Source organism: Danio rerio, chromosome 22 (genome assembly GCF_049306965.1).
Source record: "Danio rerio strain Tuebingen ecotype United States chromosome 22, GRCz12tu, whole genome shotgun sequence".
NCBI lineage: Eukaryota > Metazoa > Chordata > Actinopteri > Cypriniformes > Danionidae > Danio > Danio rerio.
The window spans coordinates 41,033,744-41,047,633 of NC_133197.1; the positions used below are offsets into that span (position 1 = coordinate 41,033,744).

A 13,890-nucleotide genomic window follows, 5' to 3' on the forward strand; every position below is an offset into this window, starting at 1 on the left:
AAATACAAAAAAACAAAAATGTTAAATGTATTTCTTACAAGCATGAACAATACATTTGAAAACAAACAAAAATGTATTAATTTATTTGAGGTTCTAAACTTAAAAATATGCATGCAATTAAGTACATAACACAGGATCTGTTTTCAATTTTAATAAAAAAAATTGAAACAACTTATTTTTTTGAGCACTCAACTTAAAACTTTGAGGTTTTTGCTATGTAAAATTGCCTCTGACTGAAAAGGAAAAGATTCGGCTAACATGAAAAAGTTTGTTGTCTGAACTTCATTTTGTTATATGTTTTCATAACTTGAATATATTAATGCAAGCTCAATTTGTTTTGTTTTGTATAACAATATTTTTTTGAGTGCAGTGTTCAACTGAAAAAGCAACTCAGCCGTGTGTAAGTGACAGGGGCTGGAATGGTGGCAGAATGCACACTTTAGTGTGAACTGTTCCTGTAAGATGTTGGAATAACTAGGTTTTTAAAGCCGACATAATCACTTCATAAGTGCCTAAATGAAAATGAATGCGATGGTTCTTTAGATGGTGTGATCACTATAGCTCTCATCTGCCTGATGCTTTTGCTTTCAGATGCGGAGTCAGGCTCTTTTCTGAGCATATGTATTTGGTTTAGTGGATGTGAAACAGATTGCTGTATTTGAGTGTGAATGAAGTGTTTAATGGCGGTTTTCACCTGTTTTCTTCACGAGTTTATCCCGTTACTGACTGGCTCTAGTTTTCGTGCAATTGTAGTTAATTATGTGGTATTTAGAGGGAGGATCATGAAAGCATATGGTCTGAAAGACCACCATGCAGTATTACTGTCTCGTACGTCTCAGTCTGTTTGCTGTGCGTCTGTTGCTCTTACTGTATTAGATCAATACAACCAAAATTAAAGCATAATTAGAGGCACATTATGAAAAACCATCCACTTTAGCAGTTCCAGACCTTAAACTCTGTCCCTCTCTCTCTGATCTTCTTCTAATATAATTGCTCCTGCAGTTCCTGTGTGTAATGTATTTATTTGTAAAAACTGCAAACCCATGATTTCATCATAAAGTTGCATTAAATCAAATGCAGAAATATATAGCATCAAAATCAATTCTTATAACATTTTTGGGATGAACTAAACTCTTCTCTATGCAGTTTGAAACATTGAAACCAACTTATTGGTGAGATCAAAATTAAATGGTTTATATTTTATAATCAAATACACAGGACATCAAGAGGGATTACCTGCACATTCATTTGCTAATAACAAAAGAAAAGTGTTTATTCATTCATTTATTAATTTTCTTTATAAATAATAAACACACCCTCATTTACAACAAACATAAGCTTCCTTTGGGGTAGAGCTGTGCACAACTGCAAACAACATTGCAGAACATATTAGAACTGAACCTACAGCACACACAGCTCTCTAAATCATTCATCAAACTGAATTTAGAAGACATTTTCAGGAAAATAAAGATTTACATCCTTTAAAATAGAATTAGCAGGACAGATTTCCACACTAGTTCAACATTTGTGTGTGTAATGACTCCAGTAATGAAATGAGGACTTCTAGTTTTATATGGAATGACTATTCAGCGTTCACAAGTTTAGACTGACGTGACATAAGCAGATGATAATGTTATAAACAGCAGAGAGTTGTGTGAAAGCAGTTGATGCATGTCTTAAAGCATTTGCAATGTGTTGGAAGGAATGAGAAACTGCTACTGTGATGTGCACAAATGACTAATTGTTTTGAGAAATGCATGAACTGTTGTGCAGATGTAAATAGTGTTGTGAGAAATGCACCGAAGCCACTGAGAAAAACTGTAACTTAAGCTGCATGTTTCTGGACGGTGGGAGGAACCTGGAGCAAAACCCACGTGAGCACGAGGAGAATGTGTAAACTCCATACAGAAACGTCGGCTGGCTTGGTAAGGACTAGAACCAGTGACGTTCTTGCTGTGAGGCAACAGTGCTAACCACTGGGCCACCGTGCCGCCCATCTAGGAAAGGAGGGGGAGTAGGGGTGGACGGGGGGATTCTTCAAAATGAAGATGGCTGTGATGTGGAGCTGAGGGTATTTATAGTGGCTTAGGAATCGTCTGATTGGTCAATCATAAATTGGATAATGCGGGACCGCCTGTGATCAATCATAAGCACATGATCCTCTCGGCATTAGTGTATGAATAAACTTCACATAAAATGATTTTTGCACAATAGTTTCCCTTTAAAGTTATAATTACTACACATTTAGGGTTTTGCCTGCAGATAATGTTTCATGTTTATATATTTTATACTGGAATTTGAGGAATTGTTGGTGACATGAAAATTGCTGTTTCAAGAGTTCCCACTTAGATATGCTGAGCATTTATAGCAGGTTTGGCAGAGAACCCTGAGCTTGGAGATATTTGAGCCCAGGGCTCCCGCCCGGTCAATAAGCATATCCAACACAATCTCACAGCAATTCGTAACTTTTTCATTTAGTGGCTAATTCATATTAATTGTTACGATCTAATTCGTACAAATTAGTACGATTTGCTCATCCCCCAATGACGGTTGGGTTTAGGGGTGGGGTTAGTTACCACGCCTCCTTTTTAAAATCGTACAATTTCGTACGACTGAACTTATATGAATTTGTACGAATTAGCCACTAAACTGGCAAAACGTAAAATGCTTACGCTTCCTCATGAGATCAGGCTGGCATATCAGAAGATCTGAGATCAGATCTCGAGAGCTCCCCCTTGGAAAAGGGCGGAAAAGGAAGAATTGGGGTGGAAGGGGGGATTCTTCCAAAACAAAAATAGAGCAGTATAGCGAGAAATTAATCCATTTCCGCAGCTCGATCTCTGCAACTCTCACATGGTCGCCCACTGAAGCTAAGCAGGGCTGCGCCTGGTCAGTACCTGTGTGGGAGACCACATGGGAAAGCTAGGATGCTGCCGGAAGTGGTGTTAGTGAGGCCAGCAGGGGGCGCCCAACCTGCAGTCTGTGTGGATTCTAATGCCCCAGTATAGTGACGGGGACTCTATACTGCTCAATAAGCGCTGTCTTTCGGATGAGATGCTAAACTGAGGTCCCGACTCTACGTGCTCTTTAAAAATCCCAGGATGTTCTTCAAAAAAGAGTAGGGGTGTCAAATCTGCCCACTGCCCTCTGTCCGTCATAGCCTCCTAACCCTCCCCATATCATACTTGGCTTCATCACTCTGTCCCCTCTCCACCAATCAGCTGCTGTGATGTGCGGTCTGGCGCAAAATCCCCCCCAATTTGTAAAGCGCTTTGAGTGCCCAGAAAAGAGCTATATAAATGTAAGGAATTATTATTATTATTATTATTATTATTTTATCATTATTATTATTATTATTATTATTTTATTATTATTATTATTGTTATTATTATTATTTTTATTATTATTATTATTATTTTATCATTATTATTATTATTTTATTATTATTATTATTATTATTATTATTATTATTTTATCATTATTATTATTATTTTATTATTATTATTATTATTATTGTTATTATTATTATTATTTTATCATTATTATTATTATTTTATTATTATTATTGTTATTATTATTATTATTATTATTATTATTATTATATCATTATTATTATTATTATTTTATTATTATTATTATTATTATTATTTTATTATTATTATTTTATTATTATTATTGTTATTATTATTATTATTATTATTATTATATCATTATTATTATTATTATTATTGTTATTATTATTATTATTATTATTATTTATATTATTATTATTGGGTTATTATTGATTACAGATGAGCAGCCAGTCGTGCTCAATCATATCACATGCTCCTCTCGAAATTAGTTTACGAAACTTATTGTTGACAATCAGTGATGGCGAGGTAAAAAGGCAAATTTCACAGGAAAAAGTGTAAAAGTTTAATTAAAGCAGAGCTCTGCAGCTTAACACATCTGAGATACAAAAAACTGTATATTTGTTGTAGTTTAATAACTCTTTTTTTTTCAACATCACACCCTGTTCTGTGCCACATTATAGAATCTTTTGGGATAGTTGAGCGTTGAATAACAGTTGCGTGTTTATTGTGGGCATTCTGGGAAGTAACTCGAGGCCTTGTAAAGGGCATTCTCGTGCAAGCTTTGGTAAGGTTTCTGAAAAGAGCATTATAGCATCCTCGTAAATTACTGCCACAATAGCTGTAATTAAATACGATTTAGATTACTCACTGCACACTATAATTCCTCATAGGGAGATTCTTTAAGCCATGAAATGTGTGTTAGTAATAATGGGAAGCTGTGCAGGTTTCGTGTTTCTGCTCAAAGCATGCTGGAGGGTTTGAAAGGTGTCCTTGCATTTATATTACATGAACCACTTCAAGGAGGAGAAGGTGTGAACACCGTGTCATCACTGATGCCATTCTCTGACTCTCATGCTTTTGTTGGAGCAGGTGTACAGTTTAATGACTTCTCCAGACACTGCTGTTTGTTGTGTCAGCGGTGCGCATATCCAGTGTCAGTGCAAATGATTATATTGCGGTGAAAATGCGTGTTATTCCTCAGCAGGTGTAGAGTGACCGACATCAAACCAGCGCAGGCAAACGTCTCATTTAGGTTGAGTTACACTCTTTCTTTGTTCTTCTAAGCTGAAGTGGTGTTCACACGCATGCTAAAGGTTGTCCAGTCAAAGAGGTTCAACATTCGGCTCATAACGCAGGTTTGGTCACATTAGCTGGACATTTCAGCTGTGTTCCCTTTGTAGAATACAGCATTGAGATATATAAAGGATAATCAAAGCAACAGTTGATCCTTAAATGTACATTCTGTCATCATTTACTCACCCATGACTTGTTCCAAACCTGTTGGAAATTCGTTCCACTGTTAAAAAACTAAAGAAGATATTTTGAAGAATGTTGGAAACGTTGGCTTCCATATGGTTTGTTTTTGCTGCTGTCCTCCTTGTTTAATCTTAAACAGAAGAAAGACATTTGAGGGAGTGTAAATACTGAGGACGTATGTTTTGGGGTGGTGCAGTAGGTAGTGCTGTCGCCTCACAGCAAGAAGGTCACTGGTTTGAGTCTCGGCTGGGTAAGTTGGCGTTTCTGTGCGGAGTTTGCATGTTCTCCCCCGGCTGGCGTGGGTTTCCTCCGGGTGCTCCGGTTTACCCCACAAGTCTAAAGACATGCAGTACAGGTGAATTGGGTAGGTTAAATTCTCTGTATTGAGTGTGAATGAGTGCGTGTGGATGTTTCCCAGTAATGGGTTGCAGCTGGAAGGGCATCCGCTGCATAAAAACTTGCTGGATAAGTTGGCGGTTCATTCCACTGTGGCGACCCCAGATTAATAAAGGGACCAGGCCGAAAATAAATGAATGATATATATTTTGTTTGTTCCGCTCAAGTTAAAAGTAATGAGACTTTCTCCAGAGGAAAAGTGCTGTATTTATATTACTAATGCGGTAAACAAATACATTTGCTCAGTTAAACATCACTTGGCAAACATTTAAGGGAATTAAAGGATTCGTTTACCCACAAGTAAACACACTGGCAGTAATCTGAGTATTTGTAATTACGTGTTTTGCATCAGTTTCGTTGTTGGTCAGCATGGAAAAAGAAACAGCTGAACGTGATTCAGTGATATTGTGCATTAGCATTATAATAAGGCTTCACTGAAATAACAAATTTCCTTTATTATGTGTTACGGTCAAAACCACGAGAGCTTCTGGTAATTTGTGTTAAAATATAAGGCCTGGTTAGTCACAGACACTATAAAAATCCAGCAGGACAACTTTATTGAATGGCTGTTTACAGGAAGAGACCGCAGCGCTGATCTGTTTCTCTTTAGCTCTAGACGTGAAAGGGAAGCTCAGAGAACTGAGCGGGCATAAACTGGTGACGGTTCACAGTCAGGTTGGCAGGCTCGTACTCTTACCATCGGCATGTGGTGAGGACTGAGAAAATCACGTGATGGTGGGACACTGAACAATGTTAAGCTTTGTGAAAATAAGAGATGGGTTTATGGGACATATAGTTACTTTCCGAAAGACTTAAATGGAAGCAATGTGGCGTAATTCTCTGGTGGCTTTGATGGTGGTCTGTGGTGGGACCATGAAAGAAAGGTATAAAGAATGCACACCATTTAAACTGTCCAGGAATGAATGAGAAAACGTTAAAATGCCAATGACTGATGCTTTCAGATATTTAAATGACTTTAACATGCTTTCTATTTAGTCACAAAAATACACTGTTAAAAAAACTGATTTCACTGTAAATATCTCACATTTCTTACAGTAATCTTTTGTCATTTCAAATTATATTCAAAACTCTCTAAATTAACAGTTTGACTTTTATTTTAGGTGCTTTATCATTAAAGACAAATTACTGACATTTTTGTTTTTTTTACAGGGAAATTACAGTATTATTTGTACAGTATTTTTACTGTTATTTTAAAATATATTTAAAAGTCTGTAAAATATACAAACAGTATCTGTAAATTAACAGCTTGACTGTAATTTTATGTACTATATAATTAATGACAAATTACAGCAATTTTCCCATTTTATACAATGAAATTGCCGTATTATTTACACACTGTTTTTTTTAAGTACATTTACAATTATGTAAAATTAAAGTAATAAATTGTAATTATGTGCTTTGTAAAAATTTTTTTAAATAATCGTAAAAAAAAGATCAAATGACTGCAGCTTTAGCTGCCAAACAAAAACCATTAAATTACGGTAAAACTTCTTTATTGAAGTAAAGTGCAAAAATAATAAATCTACTGATGTTTTCATTAATGTTTACAGATAAACGCTGTTATTTTACAGACTTTTCCTACATTATTACTATCAAATCTGTCAATAAATAAAATAGATAAGATCCACCCACATGCACCTGTTCCGGATTCCACTGATTGCGCGCACACACACACACACACACACACACACACACACACACACACACACACACACACACACACAGTCGGAGGATTGTTATGAACTGATTACACAGACTTTAAAAGCAGCACAGACGCACTCATCAACTTCTTATTCTTGTTGTACTGTTGTGAACATTATGACGCGTCTCTCTTTGTTTGCTTTGCTTTGTTTGTTAATTGTTTAATTGTTTACGTGGTCTGCTGCCGGGACTCACCATTTACCTGTTATTTGAGCATGACTCTGGAGTCCCTGCATCTGTTCGCCCCTGTGTTGACTGTTGCCCGACCATCTCTGTGTAATAATCCTGCATTTGGATCTGCACTTTGTCAGCGTCGCCTTCACGTCACACTTCCATTTCATTTAAGATCTGTGACTGAATCATTCCATATAACTCAAACCTCTACATGTTTTACATGAAAACTGTTCAGTCAAATGGAACAGCTGTAATGTTAAAGTCGTGAGAATTGTAATCAGTTGAATCTCGTTTGTTGTTTTTTGCAGACTTTTTTGATCCAAAATAAAACTGTTAAATTACGAGCATGAGCATGTGTCTTGGCATTTGATTAAAGCTGTTTAATCGTAATGATTTAGGGAAAATTCTTTTAAATAACACTGCTTTCTCTTGAATGTTTAGTGCAGTCAGTTTATTGATGGTGTTCGATCACAATAATCTGGGAAAATTCTGTAAAATAACAGTGTTTCTCTGTACAACTCTTATTGTGTAACTTTACTGAACGGATTTGATCGTAATAATCTGGGAAACATCTGTAAAATAACAGTGTTTCTCTGTAAACCTTTTAATGAAAATATCTGTAGATTTATTATTTTTTGCACTTTATTTCAACAAAGAAATTTGACCGTAATTTTATGGTTTTTGTTTGGCAGCTGTAGCTGCAGTCATTTGTTTTTACAGTGCAGCTTGTTTCATATGTAGTGCAGGATATCAAACAACATCTCATTGCTTAGACGTGGTTCCTAAACTAATATGCCAAATTTAACACTGGAAGCACCAGAATTTATTTTTAGTAATTCCAGCTTTGACTGTTAGAACATTCTAAATGAATAGGGCATAGGGGGGATTAGTGGGAATAGAACACAGCCAGGAACTCTGTTTCTCACTACAGCTCCAGAGGTGTAGTTGTGAGTGCTCAAGTTTGCTTGGCAGTTTGCGAATGCTCGTTGGAGCGACGGATTTGGGAAATGGCAAATCAACAAACTATGCTTGTAACGACGCAACTTGCGACCTTAGTTGGCTAACGATGGTTTTGGGAAAGGCACCCCAGAGCTGAGCTTTAGTTCACTGTCTGAGCAAACACATCACAGTTCATGAACCACACTAATGAGCACTTGTGGTCATTTAATACACGTGAACTGTTTTCCCACAATGATGTATAGCAGCTTACGGAAAGGGTTTATCAGTGGAATGAATGGTTTGATGATTCAATCTAAACCTCTCATTTAAAAGACAAAATCTCTTCTCTCTGTTAAGCGGGCAAGACAAGTCTGCAGCCCCAAAGACTAAGCACTGGCTGTTTTTATCTAAGGATTTAACGGTTTAATCTTCTTGTTTTCTGTGTTTAGAGAAAAACTCCAACTAAAACAAACCCAAGAGTCTCTCTTCATGAGTGTTTGAAACCAATCTGCAAGTGTTATGGGTTTAGCTGCTTCAGTTTGAAGGTGTGGAGTGAGAGCTTTAGTCTGGGAAGCTCATCAAGGAGGATTGAGCCTTGATGTGATCTCCTGAGATGATGTTACGCTCCGGCATTCCTTTGGAGATCACTTCTGGAGACTTCACCGCTCACAATGGGCTCTCTCTGTCCCTCAAGTCCTAATTAAAACCTCACAAAAGCCCTGTGGAGGCGTGACTCACGTTTGCTGGGGATAAATGCTGCTCGCCAGAGGGAGTGTCTGGAGGATTACTGCGCCGCTCGCCTGCATGCTGATCTCCCAGACACATACACACTCACGAAAATGCTTTTCTTACTTCTAAACATCTTTAAAAAAGTCATAAATCAAGAAGCTTTTTAGAAAAAAAATGTTAAAAATGAAATAATTAAGTCAGAATTAAGTTTTTACTTGAAGCTAGTTAAATAATCTGCCATTGGGGCAAGAAAATGATCATATTTTAGTCACCTCATTGGCAGATTATTTTGCTCAAACATCTAAATTTTGACTTTCTGAAAAAAAGACAGCATGTTTTTGCTTGTGTAGAATGCTTCTTTAATTAAGAGTTGCATATATTTGGACTAGAAACATCACAAAAGCATCTTAGATCACGCTTTTGGCATGAAGCTACAGAGGAGTCTGAGTGTGTGTCGTCGTCTGTCCCATCATTCACGAAGACACCACAGAAGTCTAAACACAGACACCGTCATTCATTAGAGCGGTTAACTCCTCATCACCACTTTTCCCAAGCAAGGTTTGGTGAGGTGTTGACGCACGCTTGAGGCTGTGGTTGTGCTGTGTTTACTTCATCATACGTGATTCATTCTTGCCCGTGTCGCCCCACTCTGGAAGACGTTCAGATGACTCCCAAGGCCCGTAGCGAACATATAAGTTGTAGACGTTAAACGGCAAAAACAGCTGCAAGCAATTTGAGGAGATTTGTTTAACGGGCAACTATTATGCCTCTTTTTTCAAGATGCAATACGAGTCTTTAGTGTCCCCAGAATGTGTAAAGTTCCACCTCAAAACGCCCAGCAGAGCTTTATTATACTCTGCAGAAAATGTCAGAACTGTTTGATAGAGTATATGCTTCTGCTGCTCTCAGATGTTCTCAGATGAAGATTTCATCATCTGGTAATATCAAGATATTGACATATATCTGCTAATAAGTCACTTTAGAAGTATTTAACACTATATGTTGGTGTGCTGCTTTATTGAATTGGCATGTCCAGAGTAAATCAAGGTTTTCAATAAATTAATATGCAAAAGTCAAAGTACAAAAGACTTAACTGAAGTTAACAAATGCAGCCTTACTGTACAGTATTAACAAACAAAAGGTTTATAAATTGTCGTAGAATATTCAATGTCGAATGCCAGATTAACATGTGAATATGTTAATATTTGAAAAGAACCAGGTCTTCATCATGTGCTACTTTAGTGCTGTCGCCTCACAACAAGAAGGTCGCTAGGTCGCTGGTTCGAACCTCGGCTCAGTTGCCGTTTCTGTGTGTGAGTTTGCATGTTCTCCCTGTGTTTGCGTGGGTTTCCTCCGGGTGCTCCGGTTTCCCCCACAGTCCAAAGACATGCGGTACAGTTGAATTGGGTAGGCTAAATTGAATGAATGAATGAATTTTGAAGTGTCCACATTATTCACTTCATCTTCATTTCTATAGCAGTGGTCCTCAACCACCATGCCGCCAAGAAATGCACCCCTGCCGTAAAATGCACCCCCTCAAAGACTTTCATTAGCATTCTCAGGCTACATTTAATATAAAAAATCTAAATAAAAGCCCATAATTGATTAAAACCTAAAAATTATTATTATTTTGATGGATAAAGCAAGGACAAGAAGTGAAACGCATTTAAAAACACACTAGGTTTACAAATAAATGTAAAAAAAAATTATATTGATAATAATAATAAATAAAAAAAATATTTATTTCTTTATTTATTAAAATAAATAAATTAATTAATTAATTTATCAATTTGTTTATTTATTTATCTAGTTGTTTATTTATTTATATATATATATTTATTTATTTATCTATTTATTTTTTATTATTTTAGTTTTTTTTATTTATCTATATATCTATCTGTCCATCCGTTTGTCTGTTTCTTTTTTATCTATCTGTTTATTTATTTGTTTGTTTATTTATTTTTTATTTATTTATTTATTTAGTTAGTTATTTTTATGTATTTATTTATTTATCTATTTATCTTTTTATTTTTTGTCTGTCTGTCTGTCTATCTGTCTATTGATTTATCTATCTTCTACAAGGGAAGGGTACCATTCATGAAACTCACCTCAGTCTCTCTCATTAGTGTCATAACTCTATTAATAAAAATATTTTTAATAAAATCAATTTCAGTTAATAGATGCACACTTCAGAGGGGGTGCATTTCACGGCAGGGGTGCGTTTTTCGGCACAACACCTTGCCGCACAATAAATCATTAATTATTTCCGTTTATCACCTGTCTGTGAGTCTGAAAGATCTTTTATTTTTATAAGTCTTTTATTTTGAAAAATGACCGTAATCTCTCGCTTACATCTCGGTCACTTGTGCACCCAAATTTAACCCACAAGCACCAAAATGAGTAAGAACATAAAGTTTCTTTGCTAAGGGGAAAAGCCCAGTAAAGGCATGAATCCGCAACCCATCCTTCAACAAATCAGGTGATTCCAGCAAGGCTGTGCAAGCACCTAGTTCAGGGGTCGGGAACTTTCCTTCAGCAAAGAGCCATTTCTGATTTTTTTGGCAAACTATTATTTTTTAAATGATATACATTTTATATGTAAAAATAAACAAACACCCCTGCTGTGAAATGCACCCCCTCTGAAGTGTGCATCTATTAACTGAAATTTATTTTATTAAAAAATATTAATAAAATAATAAGGTTGACAAAATGTTTATTTTTAGATATGAAATGTAAATCCATATGTAAATGTATATGATACAAATTATACTTTATATGCAGTTGAAGTCAAAATTAATAATGCTCCAGTCATACTGTATTTTGTAATTCCTGTGAATTTCCCAAGTGATGTTTAACAAAGCAATATTGCTATTTTCAATATTGCTTTGTTAAACATCACTTGGGAAATTCTGGGGTTTTTATACATCTTTTTTTTTTACTTTGACTTGAATAAAAACAGTTTTTAATGAAGTTTAAGGTTAATAATAGCCCCTTCAGACATTCATACATTCTTTTTCTTTTCGGCTTAGTCCCTTTATCAATCAGGGGTCGCCACAGCAGAATGAACCGCCAACTTATCCAGCACGTTTTTACACAGCAGCTGCCCTTCCAGCAGCAATCCATCTCTAGGACAGAACAAACACTTTTATAAAATAATAACCTAGTTCAGCCTTTTTTGGCAGTTTAAGCTTAATATAGTTATGTCATCATGACAAAGACATGGTAAAATAGTTATTAGAAATTAATTAATTATTCTATAATCTGCTGAAAAACAAATATTCTCTCCGTTAACATCACTTGGGAAATATTATTAAAATAATTAAAAAATCACTGGAGGGCTAATAATAATTTTTGTGTTTTGTATAGTTGTGCTTTAGTTTGTGTGTGTACACATTTACACAACACACACATATTATGAACAAACAAACGCTTATGTTGGGTGTGATTAATCTTTGTCCTCCACAAATATTAATCCTCTGTAATTTAAAACTATAGAAGTGCCGTGTTGTATTAATGTGTGTGTTTCTTGGTCTGTTTCAGAATGACCGCGTGTTGGGCTGGTGTGAGAACCACAGGAGATGTTCACAGGTGAGCCGTTCCTTTTCTTTTTGTCAGATGAAGTTCAGAGCTTGACATTATTCACTGAGCTCGCAGCTTATGCCTCAGCGCTGCTAAATAAAACTCTGTTCAAATGTAATTTCCTTTTATTACAAGGAAATGGCCAAAGGTTAATGCCGTTATACAAACCACATGCCCTGCTCATGCACTAAAGCTCACTCATGTCTAATGGCTTCTGGAAACCCAACACAAACAGCACTGAGGGCCACTGTTTTACCCCGGCAGGGTTTTTCTCTCTATTTCTGGCCTTATTACGGCTCTTTCCTTCCACCTTATTACTGTCATTTTTAATGTACTACGTTATTAAATAGATAGATATATTTGAGGTTTCATTTTTTACTGTGCCATTTTATTCATGTGAAATCAAAAATGCTATTTTACATCTCAGCGAGCATCTGTGCGTATTATTTTAATTAAATTACATGTTTGCAATCCTTTTCAATCACATGCACCTGCTTAGAAACATCTGATCTCACAAAGTCTTATTCATTTATTCATTTTCTTTTTGGCCAAGTCCTTTAATCTGAGGTCACCACAGTGGAATGAACCGCCAACTTATCCAGCATATGTTTTACGCAGTGGATGCCCTTCCAGTCATACACACTCATTCACACTTATACACTACGGCCAGTTTAGTTCATCAATTCTCCTATAGCGCATGCGTTTGGACTGTGCACCCAGAGGAAACCGACACCAACACGGGGAGAACATGCAAACTCCACACTGAAATGCCAACTGACCCAGCTGGGCTCGAACCAGCGACCTTCTAGCTGTGAGGGGATTGTGCTACCCACTGAGCCACTGTGACGCCCTCACAAAGTCTTTTCATTTGAGACCACTTTTCTCTGTAGATTAAATAAGTGGCACAATACGAAATGGCTTGTGAACGTGTTTCATGTTGACTTTAAGCAGTTTGTTTTTCATTTGCTCTCTTGGGAAGTCCATTTGCGAGGATGCATGTCTCAAAAAAAAGTTCCCGGATTCAGTTTACATCAGGAAAAATTCAGTCTGCTCTCATGGGGAAATATGCACACCGGCCTTTTCGCAAAACTCATAAACAAAACCCCAAAGATATAATCACAGCTGAAACTTCCTTTGACATGCGTATATTACGATTACAGGAGACGTTATCAGTTAATAAAGACATCATACAATGCACAATAATGATAATAAATCACAATGATGAATGGGAGAAAAACAGAATGACTGATGCAAGAGTAATCAACTGAGGCAGGTCAGAAGTTATTTCTGTAGACACACTCAAACTCAGCTGTAAAGCAAACCGTGGACGTTTCTGGAGATCGTGAAATGCGTCCTGGGAGGTACGTATTTGTGCAGTTTTGTTTTCGTGAATCCGCTTTTTCGCATCTCGAACGCCTCTTGCCCGCGCTGTTCTCACGTAAAGCCGCCGGAGGCCGCTATTGAGCGACCATCTGTTCGGCTTACTGAATAACTGAATGATTGACTGGGCAACCGGCCAATC

General features: G+C 36.5%; 1 protein-coding gene across 8 annotated transcripts in view; it reads left to right on the top strand.

The window, feature by feature from the left end:
- The window catches only part of anos1b (anosmin 1b), an 86,078-nt gene that overhangs the window by 5,700 nt on the left and 66,488 nt on the right, over positions 1-13,890 (top strand). For all 8 annotated transcript variants that reach the window (XR_012397316.1, XR_012397319.1, XR_012397317.1 and 5 more), the window contains 1 exon segment: positions 12,330-12,377. Coding sequence is in view for 3 of the 8 variants with exons in the window: in XM_073936281.1 (XP_073792382.1) it covers positions 12,330-12,377 (48 nt within the window). In the remaining 5 variants the exon portion in view is untranslated.